Source organism: Pipistrellus hanaki, assembly GCF_964339955.1.
Source record: "Pipistrellus hanaki genome assembly, chromosome: 8".
In the NCBI taxonomy this organism is placed as follows: Eukaryota; Metazoa; Chordata; class Mammalia; order Chiroptera; family Vespertilionidae; genus Pipistrellus; species Pipistrellus hanaki.
Window position 1 is genome coordinate 21,616,888 of NC_140510.1, and position 23,897 is coordinate 21,640,784.

At 34.5% G+C, this 23,897-nt stretch overlaps 1 protein-coding gene across 1 annotated transcript in view; it reads right to left on the minus strand.

Annotated features, from left to right (window-relative positions):
- Nucleotides 1-23,897, minus strand: part of LRP1B (LDL receptor related protein 1B) — a 1,553,318-nt gene that overhangs the window by 177,656 nt on the left and 1,351,765 nt on the right. Inside the window, exons 61-63 of the mRNA XM_084892846.1 lie at nt 7,492-7,680; nt 6,480-6,628; nt 1,827-1,920 (exon numbers count right to left, since the gene is read on the minus strand). Coding sequence (XP_084748972.1) covers nt 1,827-1,920; nt 6,480-6,628; nt 7,492-7,680 — 432 coding nt within the window. The remainder of the gene's footprint in view (nt 1-1,826; nt 1,921-6,479; nt 6,629-7,491; nt 7,681-23,897) is intronic.

Sequence of the window (23,897 nt, forward strand, 5' to 3'; positions counted from 1 at the left end):
GGGAGGTAGCCAATCAATGATTCTCATCATTAATGTTTCTATCTCTCCCTTTCCATAGTCAGTAAAAATATATTTAAAAAATCACAAAGATAATGCCACCAATAAGAATGTGTAGTATTGGTATTTACATGACAAGAGGCTTTTAGGTATCTGATGTCTCTGAGATTCCCTTCAAAAGACAATAAAGTTTTGTTTGCTCACCATACAGTCTGACTTTTCATTAATTGTCAGTATTTAAATACTGTAACTCAGTCAGTGCATAAATGTGGGGGGGAAAACTTATCAAACTAAATTTGTCGTTAATTTTTGTTTATCAATTTGATCGCAGCATGAAACTTTAGTCCAGATTAAAGTAGAGTTCAGGAGCTGAAACTATGTTAGAAGGGAAAGCACTGGGTGTTCATGGCTCTCTCTGCAGGGCATCATGGTGATATTTCCCATTAGGGAACCTGGGCCGGAAAGGTCACGTTCACATGAAGACTAAATTAACACACTTAAGCATGTTTATTTCTATAAATGACATGAATCAGTTGCATTTATTTTCTGTACTATATCAAGAGAAAGTTTACCTTATTGTGGGGGAATTAATAACTTCCTTTAAAGGAGTAAATCTCAATTGGTACTTAATATACTTTCTTATTACTTTGATATTTCTTTTAATTCAATAACTTAAAAAAAGAATAACTCAGCCATACTAATATATTTATTCCATTCAGATAATACTTTTATATATTATCTCTCATAATGAAAACAAAAACAGTATTAATAAATCAAAGAACAGAGGATCTTTCAGAATCACAAAAAGAATATTAGAAAAGCGATGACTTTTATGACATTTTTTTCTTCCTATTGAATATGTTACTTGCTGCTTTCAAACCTATACTAGTAAATGAGCTATGTGAAAGGACTTCAAATGAGCGATAGAATACAGCTCGTCTAGGTAACTATCTAGTGACTGTAAGTTTGAAACAGCCTTGTAATTACGTGTTGGGGAATCTGCAGAAGGAAGCAGCTAGCGTTCACTATGACAGCACATTGTCCTTTAGTGCAAGCCTAAGAAGAATCTTGAATGGAAATGTCAAGGCCAAATCATGGTACCCATCCACCGGGATGTTGAGGGAATTATAATGATTGACTACAGGTATCTTGAACTCGACAGGGCAGTATTGGAATGACCCAATGGAGTGAACTGTACAGGCTATCAAGGAAAAGTCGGCCAGTTGTTCATTACAATCAAAGTTACCAAAGATAGCTTAAAAAAAAAGTGTAGCACCTAACCATGCCAATCACAGTCAGATGTCAAGATATACCTAATTGCTAGTCACTTGAAGCCAACTACCAAGAGCATACTGAATTGCCTAACTGCAAACTAATGAGTTCTATTGGAAAAATCTGACTTTTCATAAATTTTTAGTATTTTAATACTGACAGAAAAGTGCAAAAACTGTATCCCTTAATGGTAATATTTCAGTCACTGAGTGACATTGAAAACTTCCCCATTTTTGTCTCCAGATTGGTGATATATTAAGTCAAAATCATGCTGATTGTTACTGTTCTGATCACTACCTGATGCAATGTAGCTATTCTACAAGTGAAAAAAAATGAGAAAACTAACAAATTGCTAATGCTGTCATAACATAATAGTTACAGATATATACCCAAGAAAATATAACCAATTTTTGTTGTATTATTAAATATAGACATATAAAATATTATAATTTTGAAAAGGTATCAGGGAGGAATTCTGTGGAGGTTGCTTAAAGCTTTCATTTCAGGGCATTAAGAGGTTCTAAGTTCTAAATCCCCACATTCTCCGATGTACTCACGACAATCATCAGGCTCATCAGACCCATCACCACAGTCGTCCACGGTGTCACATTTCCACCAGAATGGGATACATTTATCAGTTTTGCATCGAAACTTAAAAAAAGAAAGTGAGTGAGAAAGGTTGAAATCCTACTCATATAGAACAGGTATTTAAAAAATCACCAAGGCAGAGCACCTAGCCTAATCCCTGGTGGCAAATGTGAAGTATGGTAGGCTTAGAGAATTTCATGGCAGGAAATAAAGGCGCAACAATCAGCAGCAAAATGATCGGCCAGGAAAGCACATTGTCCGGGTAAGCCTCCAGGGATTGCTGAGCAGAGAGGAGATCACCCCCTTACATATTGTCTGTGGGTGTTCTTGCACCAAACAGAGTTCACTGATTGCTACAGAGACCATGTGGCCAGCAGAGCCTGAAATATTTATTATCTGGCCCTTTATTGAAAAAGTTTGCTCACCACTGAACAGGGATAAACATTATTAGGAAGAGGTACCTAGTTAATTTAACTTAGATTAACTTAATTGCTTTGTATTTTCTTAGGAATCTTGGACAATTCAATTCACATTTCTGTCTCTGTTCTGTCTCTAGCCAACAAATGAGGAGGTGAAGATAATCTAAAGGACCCTCTCCAGCTCCATCATGTTGTGATTCCATGGCATTTCCTGGACATTCACAGGCTGTCTTAGGTCATCATGAGTACTTTTAAAATATATATTATTGATATTTTACAGAGAGGAAGGGAGAAGGATAGAGAGTTAGAAACATCGATGTGAGAGAAACATCAATCAACTGCCTCCTGTACACTCCCTTCTGGGGATGTGCCCACAACATGTCCTTGACTGGAATCAAACCTGGGACCCTTCAGTCAGCCAAACTGGTTAGGGCTACTCTACATAAATCTTAAGAATACTTCTTAAAGCAGGTGAGAATTACACAGTTATTTTCAGTTTTTAGAATGGTAAGTAAATACACATGAGCTTTTAGGATAAATAGGAGATATTTTGATAACTAAAAAGCTAAAAATAAGGCTGCAATAGGTTTTTCTGTTGACTTTTAAAAATGGGAACAGAAAAAAACTGCTATAATAAAACTTGTTCTTACAATTATTTAAAACACCACTCAATAAGTTGAAAATGTTATATGGCAATACTTACCTATAGGCTATGTAGCATGTGGGTAGCTTGTTGTTAGTGAAAATTTCCAGATTAATATTGTAAGGAAGGTTATGTGAACTGAAATTCATCCCCTGGAGTAGAGTATAGACTATTGCTCCCTGCACCATTGGCCATATGTACACAGATATCAAGAAAGTTCAGTCAATTCATTCCTTAGTGATCTCAGACCACAAACTAATCTCCTTTTTTTTTTTTTTCTTCAACATTCAGTTCTAGGCTTACTCTTATTTGATAAAAAGAAATCAAAGAAAATCATACTTTCCATACAGAGAGCACATATAAAAAGATTCACTTTAAATTATAAAAACCAAGCAATAGATCAAGTTTAGAATATTTATTGCAGTATTACAGTTTTTTCTTCTGCATTTTAACAGAAATTCAGTGAAAAACATCACAATATTCTTCTGAAATTGAAAATATTAGTTAATTTTCTAAAATTAATTTTATTTTTGAAGTGTTTCTGTTGTAATTCCCATATGAGTTATTAAAAGCAAGGTGGCATTTATTGTAGCATGTTATATGCCAGACATATTTGTAACAAAAAAATATAGCCTAGGTTCAATTTTATCTAAGGAAAGTGGATTATCAAACTAAAAGTTTTGTTCATTTAAAATACTGTTACTTTCTTCAAGTAAGAGAGAATTGGATGTTAATCTTTGCTGAAAATGTTTGGATATTATGGAGTTGCTTCAGAGTAGATTTACATTATTATTATTATTATTTTTAAATAAGAGGGTGGGTTTGTTTTTTTCTTATAATTTCCAGTGACAATACTGAGGGCAACAGAATGATGTTATTTCAGGGGAAGACTGACCATTGGACTAATTTTTCCATGTTGGCTTTGTCTCTGGTCATGGTTGTTGTGGTTTCCATCAGTTATCAGAGGGAAAAAATTACTTTTATGGGTAATGATTATCTGGGGGATATAAGGTTAAGTATGAAAGCAATTGCACTGAACATTAAACATTTATAGTCATTTCAGTATATCAAAGTACATTAGAAAGAAGATTTCAGTTCTCCTGGGTATATTCAAAGTCTTCCCAGTCAAGATTTGAAAAAAAAAAATCTAAAATTCGTATTTTAAATTCACTAAAACATGCCTGATTTAAATAAACATCAATAGTTGCAATTACATATGATATTATGGTTTGCATGCCATTTTAGTTTTAATAAGACTATTGAAGGTTTTGAGTTAAGAGAAGGCTGGGGTAAAACATACTTCTTTATATTTTATGCTAGTTAACATTTAATTAATTACTCTCAGAGGAAGATGTGTCTCGGCTTCATGACTTCATTTTTTTCATACTTAAATACAGTAACTTTAAGAAGATTAATGCCAGCTCTAGCCAATTGTTCAGTGGTTAGAGCATCATCCTGTAGCATGAAAGGTCCTGGATTTGATTCAAGATTTTCATAGGTTTATTTTCAATCATAAAAGAATTCTTATTGGTATGATTTACCTACTTTATTTTTTTTAAACACAATATTATTTGGGAGATGTATTATTGGTTGCAATCATTAGATGATAACAAATCAAAATTTCCTAATAAGATAAATTCAAACTGCAACATTTGTATCTGAAAACTTACTTGTCTGATTCATAAATTTTAGGTTATTTACTTCATTTTAATGTCTATCTGATTAAAATTTGTTTCTATAAACTGACTTTATTTGAAAGAATCAGAGACAAAATGGCTCTATAAACAACAAGGCTTATAAGGATAACCACTAATGGATTATGTTGGCTGATGCTCATTAATTTTTTTCTTTTAAAACATCAATAAAGCCCTAGCCTGTTTGGCTCAATGGATAGAGCATCAGCCTGTGGAATAAAGGGTCCCAGGTTCGATTCTGTCCAAGGGCATATGCCCGGGTTATGGGCTCAATCCTCTGCTGTAGGGACATGCAGGAGGCAACCAATCTCTGATTCTCATCATTGATGTTTCTATCTCTCTATTTCCATTTCTCTTTTAAATCAATATATATATACATACATATATATATATATATATATATATATATATATATATATTAAGCAATAAAATATTTTTAAGATTAACTTATTAGAATTCTGTCTTTTGAATTACTTGGTTTTCCAGTTCTAGCAGTGACATCATGGAAGAGAGTGAATTCCTTTCAGTGTGCACTTGTTTTTGAAATAGAGATGCTAAGACAAGTTCAACCTGCCTCTCCAGCTGTGACTATGAGCATCATACATTAAGGAACTGTACAAACGGGAAGAGATGGACCCTGTTCCAGGGAGGCAGTGCGTGTAGTGGTTAAAGGCACAGTCTCTGAAACCAGACTTCTAGTGAATGTAACCTTGACTTTGCTTTAAATTGGCTGGATTACCTAGGGTTTGTTACTTAACTTCTTGATACCTCATTCTTATCTTCTTTTAAATAGAACTGATGATTGTGCAGGCCACTGTTATGAAGATTAAGTTGGAAAAGTTTCTGGTGCATAATGTTATTACCCTTGCCCTCTAGTGCACCTGGCATATACTTAAGGAAGCATTCAATCATGTGAACTGCCAACAGGAGCTTTTGATGTCTAGTCAAAAACATAGATCACACTGGCCAGGTCAAGTTAGTCATTTCTAAAAACAAATTACAGCCCAACCAGTGTGGCTCAGTGGTTGAGTGTCGACCTGTTAACCAGGAGGCTAAGATCTGATTTCCAGTCAGGGTAAATGCCTGGGTTGTGGGCTCCACCCTCAGTGTGAGGAGTTCAGGAGTTATATGATCAATGATTCTCTCTCATCACTGATGTTTCTATCTCCTTCTCCCTACCTCTCTGAAATCAATTTTAAAACACACACAAAAAACAAAATGACATAATTTCTTTGAGAATTGTATCTGAATCAAGATACTGACTCAAATATAACAAAAACCAAATTTTATAGTCTTATGACTATTGCCCAAAATTTTAAATAATAAAATCAAGTCCATGCATCTATCATTAAGCAGAAAATTTTAATTCTGGGATATATTTACTGTACATGACAACATTTTGAAGAAAAAACTGTTGCAGAAAAAAGCATTTAGATTATATAACTTTTTAATTTGAAAAAAATCTATAAATCACTTTTGATACAATTCATTTTTTCCATATCACATCAACTGAGGAATGGAAGAGGGGTGGAGGTGGTAATACAGAGCAGATAATCTAAGAGTCTTCTTTGTTTGTTTAAGCTGCACAGAGTTTAGTTTTCATACTGTGCCTCAATTATCTTGCTTTCCTTAAATATATCACATCTCCTCGGAGGATTCTTCTACGCCCACTCATGATTTGAAAAATTATATTGTAATTGCTTTTCCTTTACTCTGTAACTCTATCTATGATGTATGGAATGATTAGTTGTTATGTAAAACAAAAAAAATGATGTTTTGAAAACTACACGAATAAAAATTCAGGTAAAGCCTTTATAACAGCTTGCCCATAGAAACCTATGAATTGATTTCAAGACTTCCACTCACCTGACTGGCTGTGCAGTTGGATAAGCAAGTCCTATTATCAACTGCAAGATAGAAGTTGGTGGGACATGCACAGGAATGGGTCCTTCCAGGGGCTAAAAGGCAGAGATGACTGCAACCTCCATTATTTATCATACAGAGATGTTTGGAGACTACAAATGAGAAAGAAACAATAAAAAAAGAATAATCAAGACCAATAATATAATATAATATTGGAAAGAAGACATTGAAGCTTCATAATTTGAAATTGAATAGAACTTTGTAATGAAGAACACATTGATTATAAACATAATTTTATTTTGTTACAAATTCTATCATTGTCCAATGGCATTACTTTTATCATTAAACAATTTAAGAATGCATTTCCACAAAATCAAGCATTTTAGTAGAAAAAAAATCATTGTCCTCAGGGGGGAAAAAACAATAGCAGAGACTAGAAGCATTTTGGATGAAGACATACATATGTTTAGAAATATTAATGTAAAATAAAATAATGTAATCATGATCTATAACTAACAGTGCAGTCACTTTGTTTTTAGACCAATTTTGTGTTTTAAGAAACATAATCAATTCTTTATTTAATAACAATTGATAGAATTCCCATTAGACATGTGCTTAAGAAAACAATATATTTCTCATTTTTACAATCCTTGAGCTACTTAAATATAATTCATTTTTATCCAGCATTCCAGAAACTAAGAATCCTGTAACTATTTTGTAAATAAATAATTCCAAGAATTCAGTGTTTACTTCTTCAACTACCTGTATATTGTCATTTCTGCTTAATATGATTCAACAAATCAATAACTGTTTGTACTATTATTGAGCTTCCAATTATATTCTTTAACAGTAGTGCTTTATATCAAATGAATTCATCCTATACAATGATGCTAAATAATAAAATCTCACAATGCTTCTCAAAAATAAATTTACACTTAACCTTGGAAGAAACAAAAAATGGAATGTTACTAAAAGATGTCGATGTATTTATGGAAATCATGGAAAGAATAATTACCATCGGGTTGTCTATAAGAATGATACACCTGGATATCTGTGATGGCATGCCATGAGTTAATCAGTGAGAGTCTGTCTGCTCCCGAGGTTTTATGGGCACGGCTGAGTGACTTGGTTTTCCCATCAGTCCAGTAGATGTAGTCTTCAAACAATGTTAGTGCAATCACCCCTGGAATGTCTTGATTAGGGACTGTAATAGGAGATGGTAAGATTAATGTTCAGTCTTGGAAGACTGCCAGTTAAAATATTCAATACTACATGGGCTGACAGACACAACTGCTACAGAACTTCATGTGAATAATTGCTGTGACAACCTGTCAGGCTGGCAAGGTTCTTTATTACCGGTTAAGAGAACGCAGGATCTGGCACTGCAGGGTGCTTTGCTCAGATTTAGCTTGATTCAACCACTGGGAAGAAAATGAATGTAATCCTGCTCACAAATAATGGCTGCTTCGCCAGAAACAAGTAACATCCAACATTTAAAAACTGTATATATCCAGCTAATTCTAACTTAAATCCTTACAGCTACAGGTCATCGTAGTACTTTCTCCCAAGTTTAAATTGATTAAATTACATATCCAGGATGAAATTTCTATCTACCTATAGATAGAGTGACTATAAGACTACCACAAACCATTTTAGTCACTGAGATTTTATGAGTATTTTTAATTACAAAATGAGATGGTATAGAAATGGAGAAAAATAAGTGTGACGGATAACAATGCATTATGCAGATTTAACAGCCATAAAATTGTTTAGTCCCAGGTTAAAATTGTTTTATAATTATACCTCATTATAGGACTGGGTTTAAATGTAAACAGTAGAATGAGCATCACAGACATGCATTTTTCTTTCAAGTAATTCTAGGGTCCAATCAGGTAAATAAGATATAATAAATTATTTTGGTGGTTGGAGGTTAATAATAAAAAAAGAAATTCCCAAATTTGCACACACATTTAAATATATGCATCTGTATTTATTTTTAGGTCTAATTTTATAAACTCTAAGAAAATGTTTATTAATGAAAAATGATGCTGTAAGTCAAGTAATAGGTACATTTTTATAAATTAATTTTAATGACTGAGTATGTTTGACATATTTATCAGTCAGTAGCAACTGAAAGCTATCAAAATTTATAACATGAATGTTGGATTTTTCACAGGCTTTACTTTTAAAATGTTGAATTAATTTATATTGTTATCTAGAAGTAGAAATTTTAAATCTACTGATTTGTCATTTTTAATCTGATGGGACAAATGTAATCAGAGACTTCACTATGACTTAAAAATAAAACAGAAATAAAATAAATATAATGGGACTCTTCCAAATAAGTGAAAATTTAAGCCACTGACTATTACCAATATGTAGGTTCTGGCCAGAAATCCACCTTATACCAGATATTATGCATATAAAATATGTAAAAATTCAGAAGAATCTAGATGTGCACATATGATACAAATACTCAGATTAAATTATCTGTGTAGTCCTATACACAGGGAGCCCATCACTAAAATGATAAGTGGGATTGTACAGAAAGGTGAAGAGAAGGGCATGACCAGAATAAATCATGTTTGACTTATTTATACAAACTATTCCCACTTTCTCCCTTTGGCTGTATAAATTCTTCTGGGAAGATAAAACAAATGTGGCAAATGTGAACAACTGGATGAATCTTGGTGATGGATGATCATTATAACCATCTTTCAACTTCTGTATATGTTTGGAAATTTTCAAAATAAAATAAAAAATTTCCATAAAAAGTTGAAAGTCTCAGAAACATTCAATTCATATTACCTTAGATGCAAAGAAGCAACTGCAACATTAAATTCAATATGGATCCAAAAAGTTAATCATTACTTTAAAAATTCTCAGTTCACCAGAGATTCAACTGACTTCTTTTCCAACAAGTGGTTACTGTAAGAATTTGCCTATTAGCATCTCAAAAATACCATAGTCTTTTAAATGTTCAGTAAGTAACTGCAGTTCACATTTATTTTTATTTTTTAAATATATTTTATTGATTTTGTACAGAGAGGAAGGAGAGAGATAGAGAGCTAGAAACATCGATGAGAGAGAGTCATTGATCAGCTGCCTCTTGCACACCCCCTACTGGGGATGTGCCTGCAACCAAGGTACATGCCCTTGACTGGAATCGAACCCAGGTCCCGTCAGTCCCCAAGCCGATGCTCTATCCATTGAGCCAAACCGGTTTCGGCTGCAGTTCACATTTAATAAGCACTTGGGTGCCAGGAAGTAGGCCAGATGTTCTCAACAATGGGAAAGGCAATTCCAGTGTCAAAGAAGAAAAAATATCAAGCCAAGATATCTATAGTTCTGCAGTTGAGAAACCCTACAGTAGAATAACCATTTTATACACTCATTGTATTTAGTGCCACAACTCTATTGTGCAATAGTAGACTTTGCAGATGGGAAAGCTGAAATCTGGAAAAACTTAACTTGACAGCCAAGGGGAGGGAAAATAGTAAATAAAGATGCTGTTTTTGGCTGCCAACTTCTTTGCCACTTTACTTACTAGTGCTGCCTTTAAGAAAGCCAAACCACTTGGGTAAACTGTGGTTACAGATGAATTGTGTCCCCACAAAATGCATATACTGAAGTCCTATTCACCATCATGACTGTATTTGGATACAGGGCCTTTTAAAAGTAACAGGTTAAGTGAGGTCATAAGAATGGGGTACTAATTCAATATGATGGGTATCCTTATATGAGGACGACACCAGGGCTGTGCATTAATAAAAAAAGGGGGGGGATGGGCATGTGACTACATAGTAAGCCAAGGAGAGGCCTCAGAAGAAAATAAACCTCCCAACACCTTCATTTTAGACTCTAGCCTTCAGAACTATGAGGAAATTAATTTCCATTTGTGGGAGCCACACCAGGGTCCCGGATAGTCAAGGCCAATGGAACACAGAAGCCTTATTGTCAGTACACCAGAATGGCCAAGGCCACTCTGAACATGAGCCTAATCAGGGTGCCCAAGGCCAAGATACCATGAAAGGGTGCAAGGATACATGGTTCACTGTGCCCTCTGTAGCCAAAATATGATTGATGTCACCTTGGCAACCAGCCTTCTTTGTCTCTGGAATAATATATGTTACTGACCAGCTAGTCTGCTAGAGAATGAGCAGCAGGACAGAGCAGAGGTTAGAGAGAGCTCAGAGAAGCAGAGGCAGTAAGCACAGAGAATGTAGCACCTATGTGTTCAGGAGAGAGGAGAGCTCAGAGCTGAGAGCTGCTACTGCTACCATGTTCAGCTAAGAGCTCACAGAGAGCTCAGATAGAGCTACCATGTTAACCAGCCAGTGTGCTGGGCAGGGGAGGCAGGAGAAGCTGCTGAGCCAGAGAGCTTAGGTACCGCTACAATGTGACGTGGCAAGTCTAGGGGGCAGTGTGCAGTTGCTCAGATAATAGCTGTGGCTACAGGGATTAATGCTACTATGTGAGAAAGAATACTATTACCCCTAAACTTGTAATGATCACCCACCAGAAACCCACTGTTATCAGATAATCAATACTGATTTCTGGAGTTTGTAAATTGAATTCTTTTTAAAAATATATAATTTATTAATATTTTTACAGAGTGGAAGAGAAAGAGATAGAGTTACAAACATCGATGAGAGAGAATCATTGATCAACTGCCTCTTGCACAACCCTCAATGAGGATGTGCCCAAAACCAAGGTACATGCCCTTAACTGGAATCGAACCTAGGTCCCTTCAGTTTGCAGGTAGACGCTCTATCCACTGAGCCAAACTTGTTTTGGCTGCAAATTGAATTCTTACGTTAAAAGAAATGAGGAGATAGACGAAGAGGCTAGGTAGAGAGGGATGGAACCATGGGGCTGGGAAGTGAAAAGCTGCAGACGCGGGAAGAGTACACAGCCTGCTATGTTCTGTTCCAACAAAAAACACAAAGTGAGCTAGAACTAGACCCCCCTGGGCAGGGAAAGAAGGGTGCCTGGGAGACGTAGCCTTAAAATGGTTGGATGTTGCTGTGACATGCAGGTTGCAGGTAATAATCACAAGACAGTGAAGTGTATAACCAATCCCAAGGATGTTGCTAAGGCAGAATTCTTTAAAAGGACCAATCAGAAGTGAGCAAAAACATCTATCTACCCTTAGACAAAAAGCGTGCTCTTTCTTTCTCTCTCATTCTGACTGCTAAGTTCCACTGGATGTGCTTATGGCCACGTGGGACTCCACACATGGCCTAAGACTTTAATTAGCTTTGATACTGAACTACATCCAGCTAGTAGCAGCATGGAAGGGAAGCTCTGGAAACTGGCCTTTGTTTTATTCTCCTGGAACCCCAGCTGCACCTTTTTCAGGACTGGCTTCTCTCAATAAACTTTGCTTCCCTTAACCAATTTTGTTGGCGAATCCATCCTTTGGTTTTATAGAACAAAGAACTCAGACCTATACCTCACATTCCAGTCTCAGAAGGATGACACATAGGTGAATATATGCAGAGCATGCAGTAAAGTCAGGTGAAAGTGAAGAAAATTAGTCCCTTTGTCAAAAGTGATTATCTGTTTTATTTAATTCATTGTTTGATATTAGCAATGAATAATAGGACTATTTGTAGTAGTTTTATGAATCCACTGTAGGCCTGCTCATTTGGCAAACATGCTTATCTCCAAACAGCATCTAACATAACAATTAAAGCATTTCTTCTAAACAAAAACAAAACCACAGTAAAATAACCAACTTAGGTTAACAAGAAGAAATCTAATCTCATATATTTAATGTTATACTGTCTCCACAAACTACTGTTTGAAAGATGGTGACAACTTCCTTTAATACCACAACTAATGCCAAAAAAAACAAAAAAACAAAACAACAACAAAAAACCCACAAACAAACATGTTTACACATTATTTTTTTAGGATTTCAGCTCAGAACTCTGCAGCATGATTCCATTCCCTCTTTAGGACCTAAATCTCTTCATAAGAGTAATTAACTATTTGCTTAATCTTCTGTGAAAAAAAATACTATATACTAACTGCTAGAAGATCAGGACAAATGAATGAATCCATGTTTTCCAGAAAAATATGAAGAATTCAACCCACACTGAGGGTAAATTAGATGTCCTGAGCCAAAACATCATATATCTTGGTTCAAGAAACTTTCCTGATTCAGAATGAGAAAAATAAAATTATTTTTTCCTCTTTACTTATTAATATATATGTATATATGTATGCTTTTGTTAGGTGTCTGAGTATATGTAACAAATATACATATAATACATAAAATATGTAATGCATTTATATGTATAAATATTACATATATACATACACATATATAAGTAAAAGAGCAACAAGAAAAATGTATTACAATGTAATTTGGCAGTTAGTAGAACTAACAAAGTATATATGGGAAATGTTATGGCATGAGAAGAACATTTAACTAACTTACCTGAATTTTCCGGCGTGTAAGACGACCCTCTAATTTTACAGTTAAAATATAGGTTTAGGCCTATATTTGCTGTATGAGACTACCCCCCACTTTAAAAAGACTTACTTTGCCATCAAGATCTGCAGGTAATTTTTGTGCAATTTTGGTCTTTTGCCCCTGATTTTCGGTTGACTTTTTTTTGTTTTGAAGGTCGTCTTATACGCCGGAAAATATGGTACTGATAATGAGATAATGGGTTTATAAATAAAGTAGTCTACATTCTCTCAAAATGATTACGGGTATCCCTTTTAAAAGAAAAATAATATGCCCACTTATTGTACATAAGATTGTCTTTGTTTAATTAAAAAAAAAGATGTGAAAAAAATTAGGAAACGTTTCATTTATAGGTATTCAGTAGGCACACAGACAAAAACATACACACACACAGAAGTAACAGAACTATTATGTGGGTTGCAGTTTAACAGGTAGTTATTATATATTTAAAGCCTATTTTAAAGCTACTTTCTATAGTTTGGCCTCTGTTCTGTATAACAGCATCATTTATTGTCCTATTTCCAGCATTCCACTCAAGCACTAGGCTCCCACTGACTATATCTATCAGAAGAAAGGAGTCGATATTTGACAAATAGAAATCAAAGCAAGCTTCCTTTGTGTGGATTTTCCCTTTTAGCCAAGTCAGATGCTATTCTGCCAAGGTTCCTAGTAATTATGACAAATGGAAAAGGGAGAAACGTGGAATCTGCATTCGGCTTCACAGCTAGAGATACTTTATTACAATACTCCTTTCTTTTCCTTTATGATAGCATTTATCATGCCAAAGAAGTATATTCCTAAAATAAAATATTTCAATTGTATTATTCAAACTAATTTAAATATTTAAGAACAAATTGCAACAAGTGCTCAGTTGGTTGGAATGTTGTCCGGTACACCATAAGGTTGAGGGTTTGATTCCCGGTCAGAAGACATAGCTAGGCTGCAGCTCTGATCATGCTTGGGAAGCAAAAGGGAGGCAACCAATGGAGGTTTCTCTCTCACATTGATATGTCACTCTCACTTGGATATCTCTCTCTCTCCCTGTCTCTCTCTTTCTCCTCTTCCTCTCTCTCTCCCTTCCTGTATCTTTAAAAAAATCAATAAACATTTCCTTGGTTGAGGATTTAAAAAATACACCAATATCCCAGTACTATATATTTTTTAATTATAAAGAATTTATATATTTTATTGGAAAGAAATACTTGCATGATCCAATGATTTTCAATACTAACCTGTCCTCAATGTACAACCTACTAGGATTGGAAATTTAATTTCCTAAAACTTTAAATTTAACAAGCATCTACATTAATAAAAGAGAAGTATGCAAATTGACCATACCTCAATGACATCCACCAGCCAATCAGGAGTATGCTAATTAACCCAACAAAGATGGTGGGTTAATCTGCATATGCAGGCGTGGAGTGGCCAGGTGGGATGCCTGCTATGAGGGGAAGGGCGGGGGGTTGAGGGAGCTATAGGAGTGGTGCTTAGGCCAGAGCAGAGAAGATGGAAGGCTCTGGCTGGAGTGAACACTGAAGGCTCTAGCCAGAGGGAAAATGGAAGGTGGTGGCCAGAGCAAAGGCCTGGGTCCCAGGTGCCAGAGGAAAACTGGTGCCAGCAGCCAGGGGAAGGAAGGCCTATTGCATAAATCTTTATGCAAAGGGCCTCTAGTATAAAATAAGACATTAAATCTTATCATCTGTTTAAAAAATATATTTCAAGTCTCTCCCTTTTTATTTTTATTGTTGGTGTCATTATTCTGAGTAAAAACACATATTCCCTCACCCCAGAAATATTACAAAATTATTTTAGCTTTTCTCATTAGTTTTTAATCTCTTTCAATCCCTTTTGTATTGGTCAAGGATCTTTTATTAAACAGAGAACACATTAGTAAATGGTAATTTAATATAATTTAATTGAAAAAGACAGTCCTAGATACAATAATTGGTCATATTATTTTTCTCTTAATTATTTAGAGGTAGGTGACATATTATTTCCTAGGTCTGTTACCAGAAACTGGTGAAAGCTGCAGTTTAAAAAGAAGAGCCCCCCCCCCCCCAAAAAAAAAAAAAGCAGACACCATTTGTTGGAGGAACTCAGCCAGTGTTCACCCACTGTGGTTGAACAAGGATGAAAGTGGATGAATAAATATTCTGACTTCTTCCTTCATCCACCATCTCATCTCCTGCTAATGCTTTCCATAGATTACATCCAGCTTGAGGCCAGAAGGTGATAGAACCTGGTGATATAGTCCACAGATTCAACCTTCTAGCATTCAGAGGAGGCAAATATAGGATAGCTAAAACTCCCTCTAGTTAAGATTTCCAATTTTTCTTCCAGCTCACATATTGCTTCTCTGGTCAAAAACCACCAAGGAAACCCATTTCCTAGGCAATGTGGTGCAACTATAGAGCCTGATTAAAACTCCTGGCTTCAGAGGATACTCATGAATCCTCTGTCCTGAGAGACCTTGATATTAACAATTTTCTCAAATATCTTTCTAGAAGGATAATACACAACAAGTTCTGTAGAGATGCTAGAATGTGAATTAAAAGAGTAGAGCATGAAAACAGAAAGGAAGTGATGAAACAAAGAAAACCTATTAGCATTTATAAAATAAAGTGAGATTAAGCAAAGACTACAAAAACAGAGGAGACTAGCAAAGAATGATAAAATTAGATGATGAGAGAAGTGGTTTAATGTGGCAAGGAAAGTGGAAGTTTCATGACCACGGTCAGGGAGTGGGTGAATATGGTTTTTATTTTATGAAGAGTAACCAAAAAGAGTGGGTCAGTGGGAAAGTGGCCATAGTGTACTAATTTCCAGAGAATGACTGCTGAGCCTGTAGCATTAGCTGCATATACTCTATCAGAAGCCAGTGTGCTTTATGTAAATGCAGAGCCAACAGAATTACTTCCTTGTCAGTAATTATGCATCCCCTCCAGTGTTATTTGCAGAGTATTTCATTTTAAATAATTATTTCCTCTGAACCATCTATTCCACGCTACAAAATGTTCCATTTGAACGTATGCCTCCAAGAACATTTCTCCTGCCTACTCTTTAATACAACCCCACTTAGTGGCAAGAGTACTGCTAATAAAATTTCAGGTCACGGGGTCCAAAATCCTTTTTCAAAATGAATCAAAACATCCAGAAATGGCAGGAACAAATAAGGATAGCCAACATTTCCAAATATTATTGTGAAATGTTCAAAATTTATATTTTCAATAAATACTTCATTATCTTTCATAAAGTCCATCCACCAAAGAGATTTTGAAGGGGAGGAGAAAAATAAAGTTATTCCATCTAGCATTTGTTACAATGCATAGCAGATTTGAGCTGATCCTGCCTGGGAGGCTATTCAATGAGGCTGTATTTTGAATACTCACACTGATAAAGTGTCCAAACAATAGTCGTGTGTCCCTCCCTCATGCAGTAATTCATGTTGGGACATTTAAGTGTGTTTAAAATAACTTTTAAAATGAATTTAATGTACGAAGACAAAATTTATAAATTATTTAGCTTATTAATAGGCTGAAGGCATTCTTTGTCTATCCTTTTCTAATTTCTTGCCTCCTTTGTCTGGCTTGTCACATCAAATAATGTGTTCCCTCTGTACATATTAGGGATATTGGTTTATTACAATTCAGTTCTCTAACTTCTCTCACCTATATAGTTTTAAATTATTCAGAATAAAATTCAAATAGCCTATTTGAATATTTAACACCTAAAGAATATTCCTGCTAATGAATGTGAGGATTTACAAAGCAGACAATGCAAATTACAGTACATTTATTTTGAAAAATAAACATCCTCTCTCAATGACAGTGCTCTCCAGTCTCTGAAGTAAACAAAGCAACATGTATTTGGTAAAGACATATTTCTGTTGCTTTAAAACTTTCTGGGCCTTTCTGCTGGGGATTTCCAGACACTTGGAAATGTGTTTGCAGAGGTGACCCTCAATACTAAATATACGTTATGATATTCCAAATACATATGCATTAGGAAAGTGTTTGTGAGACAGTCTAATGAAAGCTGTAGCCTTGGAAAAGTACTTTGCCTTGGGGAAGATATATAGAAGAATAGATTCATTTACATGGATTTAGTATCTGGTTTTCTCATGTTTTTACAATTATAAATATGCTTCTAGAATAAAAACAGAAGTGATTGAAACATATTATAAGCATTTCAAATGTGTTGTAGGAAATACCAGGAATAAGGATAGGTAAGTGCATGACTTCATAGAATAGTTCTCCTCTGCCCCAGCTCCAACCGCAACCTACCCCATAAAGACATTAAAAAATCGCTGATTGATTAGAAGTCCTAATCTATGGAGATAAAATGTGGAGCACTAGTGTGGCAAAGGCTAAATTAGAGAGTAAACTGGACCAAAGCCAAATCTACCGATGCCCTACTGTGTCATGTTTTAGATAGATAAGGTTGTTGAAAGTGGCTGAAAACTCATGCTAGGATAATACTTAGAATCTCACTATTTAAAAATGGTATATGGAACATATATGGCATTTGCAACATAATAATCTATTTAAAGGTGTACACAGTTTAATGTAGCATGTCTTATTCCAGGGTCACTACTAAAGACATGATTGACGCTGAAACTCGAAGACTTTTTAGAAATGGCAGTTAATTTAAATTTATTTTACTGGTTCAGGGACATTTCTATAGAAACTGAATTGTATTTTGCTCCCTTCCGTTAACTTTTACTGTACTGTAAACAGCAGCACATCAACACCATTGGTATAAAATAGACTGTGAAGTCCACTGTTGGTAATGGACTATGAATACTAGAATATTTTTTTGAAAAGTACTAAAATGTAACATCTAACTAAGAAAAACACATTCCATAATATTCTAAAATTAGAGGGTGGCATTTATTTTTTTGATGGGCTTCAGCAGATATTTAAATGTTCTAAACATCCAACTTCAACAACCACTAATTTCAAGAGATATGGTTACAAAACACTCCCTTTGTCTTTTTAAGTATTTTTTCCCCCACTCAGAACAAAACTCTTTAAACTTGGCTTATGCTATTTCATCAGTTGCATGCTGAGTCTGGATTCCTTTTCCAACATAAGGTAGACAATAACTGCATGGGTTATGATTTGGACTTTTAAATCGAAACATAGAACTGACCCCTCACAGCACACACATACTACAATACTGACACTTAAAACTGAAGATCTGCAGGTCTGAGGGTATAGAAAAAATTACAGAACCATAGTCAACATAACTGAATGGAATTTTAAACAATTTGTCCACAAAATAAAAGATGATTTAGTGATAAACAATTTAGAATCACATGCAACCATTACTCTTTAAAGAAATTAGAAGTTATTAGTATATTTTTCCAGTAGGCTGGATAAAATATATACATGACTAACTGATTTAACACAAGGTTAAAGTCATTCAGTGATATATGGTATTATGAAAAAATTTACAAATCATTCAGTGATATATGGTATTTTAAAAAAATTTACAAATAGATTTTAAAGTTCAAGAGCAAATATACCTTTTTCTTAGCTCACTCTTTTATTACTATTTACACAGTATTTTCAGTTCTTTTTCAAGAAACTAACTACATCTAAAAGGTATCTCAAGTTCAATGGCAAAAGTTACAGAAAGTGGAGAAAGCTAAATCTGAATTTATGTACTTTAATACAAGCAAACAGAATGAAATTGTGGCCTAAATAGAATTTTCTGCTATTTAATTTTCTTTTCATTAAATGGAAAATAGAATCTCTAAGTTAAGGTAGATATGTAGAGTTATTACTCACATTTCTCTCAAGATATATTTCTAACCTATTTTATAGACATTTCATTTAGAGAAAGCAATATTTTTTGAAATGCATAAAATCAATCACACAGAAATCTTTACTGTGTCCAAATTTCAGAAATTCTGTGACATAAATCTCTAAATAAGCTTTAAAAGGTTTGTATGGGCAGGAGATGTAGTTATTTTGGAATAGCAAACTGTAACATCCAACTGTCCTTCTGAAGCTGGGTCTCTGTTTTTAAGCATCATTATTGCTCTCTTCACTCCCTCAAACAAACATTTTTAAAAATTGTATTTGATGAGATAAATGCTTTCTTACATAATAATTATGTCACGGTGGCTTATGTTTTTATTTGTTTCCATATGTTTTGCAATATATTTATGGTTTACCTCCAAAATTAATTTGAAGACATTCAGGTATGGATATACCTTTTTGGTACAATTTTGCATTTATACTGTAACTGTCGATAGAAACTATAACAAATGGGCAACACATTTTCATTATCTGTTTAAAAGCAAGCAGCCTGTGTGGAGAATGGAAAGAAAGCAGGCTTTGAAACCACTTAGATTTGGTTGGTACAATTCTGACTCTCCTGACTACCAGCTATTTGACTTTGAAGAAATTATTTCATCTCTTTAAACCTATTTCCTGGCTGCAAAATGGCTTTAATGGTAATTATAGCACAGTATTCCCTGATGGAATGGCTAAAAGAGCATGCATTGCATCAAACAAGGTTTCTTGAACCTGGTAGACCTCTAATAAAAGTATTAGTTTATAAGAGGATAGTTTCAGTTCTTGGGTCCTCAGTAGCAGACTAAGAAAATTTCCATTGAAAGCTGAGAGGAGAGAGAGAGAGAGAGAGAGAGAGAGAGAGAGAGAGAGAGAGAGAGAGAGAGAGAGAGAGAGAGAGAGAGAGAGAGAGAGAGAGAGAGAGAGAGAGAGAGAAAGAGAGAGATACTATATGTAATGCTCAAGAATATATGTTTTCTCCTCTCATTGATATAAGTTCACAAGTGTTCAACAGTAAAAGATATGAATAACTCTCGCTATACTACTCAGAGAAATGAACATTTGGTTGGCAAGTTGAGATTCTTATCAAGGCTGAGTGAACAAGCATTTGATTATTACACATTCTCAACCTTTCTCAGGCTTAAATTGAAGATAAACCTGTACACTTTTGGATTAGGCAAAATTTCTTTGAGTTGGGTGATCCATCTAATGTAGAATTTTCATTCTAGAATTCTCCTCTGGTGTCTCCTTTTCCAACACTCTTATTTCTATAGATGACACAATGAGAGCTAGGGAAGTTACATATCCTTTACAAGATGAAATAGCTATTTAGCAACAGATGCCACCCCAACCCATTTTATCTTCAAGTTTCCCAAGCTTGCTTGAAGATCCTAAGGGATTGCTTTCTCCAATATGAAAATTTCCTCTCACTTAAAAATCTGTACTCCAGCAAAGGTTTATTAGTACTTATCCAAATTCAAAGCTTAAATTTCTATGAGCAGGGTTGTAGTTTGGGAGTGGTAAGAAACCAATCCCAAATACATAAATCTATAAGAAGAATGTTATTACTTAGACTCATTATGTTTAGAATACATTTAGAATCATTCTTTCTTATATATATAAAAGCATATATCAGTTTCAAACCTAAACATTTAAATCTGAAGAACACTGAAATTCCCACATTTCATTGGACACATTTTATAGCTCAAGAGAAAGTGGAAGAGGACAGATCCACTCTTGTGCCATTTTTCTTCTAGGTAAACTCTTAGGTGTTCTGAATGCTCTTTAGGAAAAGACACAAGAGGAAGTGTTTAAACATCCTTAGGGTTCCTTTTGTGCTGACCCTTTTGTTAAAATCTGCATCTCTCATCAAAACAGAGCATTTAAGAATAATCTCTTAGCTATGCTTAGTAGTTGTATTTTTAAAAAATATATTTTATTGATTCTTTTTACAGAGAGGAAGGGAGAGAGGGATAGAGAGCTAGAAACATCGATGAGAGAGAAACATCAACCAGCTGCCTCCTGCACACCCCCCACTGGGGATGTGCCCACAACCAATGTACATGCCCTTGACCGGAATCAAACCTGGGCCTTTCAGTCCGCAGACCAATGCTCTATCCATTGAGCCAAACTGGTTTCTACAGTATTTTTTATTCTTTAAAAATGTGTAAATATATATAAAATCAATGTAATCAAAACAGTTTTCCCTCTCTAAGTAGATAATACTATAAATATTTCACTTGATATTTGCAACTCAACCACTAATAATTCTTCTGTTTCAAGTTTTCCTAGTTATTCTAACCACCTATTGAACATAAAACTTAATCCCCATTCCCTCAGCTATAACCACTTCAAGTATTTCCTCCTAAAATATTTTAGCAGCCTCTAAATTGGTTGCCCTTCCAGGGTCTTTCACTTTCCATGCTGTTGTCAAATCTAATAATAGCACTTTACCAACTAAACACCATCAATGGCTCCCTACGACCTAACGGATAAATTCCAAATTACTTAGCACACAAGCACTGTCACAACCTGGCCCCAATTTGCCCTTATTCATCTGCTGTCATTATCTCCCTCTAATAAGACTTCCAGTTAGAGCCAAACCCCATGCTTTCAAGATGCAATGACATCTTTGCACAGGCTATTTCTTCTGTGAGAAGAATCCTCCCCATATGGAGAGCTTGCATTATGTCTCAGACTTCTCAATGAACCCCAGTTCCCCAAAGGCTCAATCCTGCAACCTGCATTTTTACAATATTTTTCATAGACCTCTAACCCCAATCTAATTCACATCTTTATTATCACATCCGTTTTTAAAGTGTATTAAAGACAGGGACTGATTCCTTTGGTAGCTCCAGGGCCTAGAATAACTTGTAGCTCAGGGAGGAAAAAATCAGTAAATGTATGTTGAATGAATAAGTGAATGAGTGAATGAATAGGTAGCTCTGAAGAGAAGAAATCAGAGAAATTTAAAAAATAAACCAATGAAATTTTGTATTAAAATAAATGGATTCAGTTATCCAGTACCATGCATAATATTCTATGATATTAAATTATTATAATTATATTTTATATTGTTATAGAATTATTTGAGTAAGAAGCCAGTAGAATGATAAACAGAGGGACTGAGGAGAGGTTCATATGACTAAGATTGGACCTTCATGTTCCTCTACAACCAAATTAACTCACATTTTTATTTTATTTTATTTTATTTTATTTTATTTTATTTATTTTATTTATTATTTTATTTTATTTTATTTTATTTTATTTTATTTTATTTTATTTTATTTTATTTTATTTTATTTTATTTTATATTTTATTTTATTATTTTTCCAATGTAGTGTTTACACTTGGTAGGAAAATGGAGGTAGAGGAGGTAGCAAAAAAAGATGATGGAAATTCTCAAGCAAATTGTAAGTCCCATGTACAAAAAAAAAGACATTTTTCCCCCCATTGGGTATGGAGTTGACATAGTTTAGTCTGCCTACAATTAGTAACACATTAGTAACTACCAAGTAATTATTGGCTTGCATTCAGATGTTGGCAGATGCCTGATAAGACACTTGATGAATTTCTCATTAGTCTCCTTCTGAAAACCTTTAGGAGAAAATATTTCTAAAGGCATTCTAAAGGGAGCCACTCTTTTACTTTTCTTTCCCACCCTGATCCTTAACCCTCAAGGTATTTTAAAAATCAAATTTTACAATGCTAACATCATACCTGCATATCTGTCAGCTAAATATTTCACTCTTTAATAAATTTAGCACCATGTCCTCTTGCTATATATGTCCCTCTGCCCAAAGTCACCATCAATTCTATGATTAAGGAACACTTTATGTACATGCATTTAATTTTGTATTAAGTTTTCAAAGCAGTAGTCACCTACATATTTCACATAATTTTTAAATAATGAGTAGGGGATGCAATCAGTAGTTTCTAATAGACAACATTTTGAACTACCTTTTTTGTTACTCAAACACTAAGGTTTAAATGAGAACATACAAATACTTGCTGCTCTGATATCTTCCAAGAAATTATTTGCATTTAATTGTAGAGTAAACTTTTGGCACAAAGTAACACATTCACAACATCTGGTGCTGTATATACATGCTAAAAATAGACATGTTCATGGTTATCTAAGGAAAATACTGATTGCCACAATAAAACCTTCAATAATAGCATCTAGGTATGTTGCAAAACATTACATTACTGTTTCTTTGCAGGATATATAACTGCTGAACACACAAAGTGTGATTTGGAGTTATCAACATTGCTTTGGCTCTAATTAAAATCCTAAAGTGATCTTTTAAATCATTCTTCACTCAAATTGCATCCTGATGAGTTTCTTTGTATCTATAATTGGAATGCCAGCACCTAAAGGTGTGACTCATTCAGCTACACTTGTCATACCTCAAGCTTCTCACCCTTAAAAAAAAAACCTCTAAAAGCTGTCAGCATTTTTAGTTAGAAGGATATAGCTGTTGAAATAGTAGCTGAAAGGAACTTGGGAAGAATTATGAAATGGTGTGACTTTAGTAAGTTTTATTAATTAATTAATTAATTAATTAATTATAATTATTTATCTAGTGTTCTCATCATTCTCAGGACACCATACATTTCCAGGCCTCACCTCTCTTCCTCACCATCCTTCCTCTTTCCTGCTCCAGAACTTTTGTTCTAAGGTTACTACAGGGAAGAAATCAATCTGATAAGCTGAACCACACCAATGGGTAGGCTTTCTTGGGGGCCTCCCTATAAAAGTTGTACTTCTGGAGATATTTGATGATGAAAAGGTGACAATAGGTCATTAAAGATCAATAAAAACTGATTTCTTTATTTGGAAAATAATATAATCCTTAAAAAGCTACCTACATAGTTTGAGTGTTCATTTGAATTGTCTGTGGTTTCTGTCATATCCATTTCATCTTCACCTTTACCCCATTCTTCTTTATTCTATTCTTCTCCATTGCCCTTCTTAGTTCTCCCATCTCAGCTATGTGTTCTCTGACTTCCCCCGATCTCTAATTCTAGTGTTAACTCCCTCATACCCAATCACTTCCTTCAACTGTTTTATACTTAGAGCTTTTAATCTACTCTGCATTACAAAATATAGAAAAAAAAGTATCTGCCAAATTATAT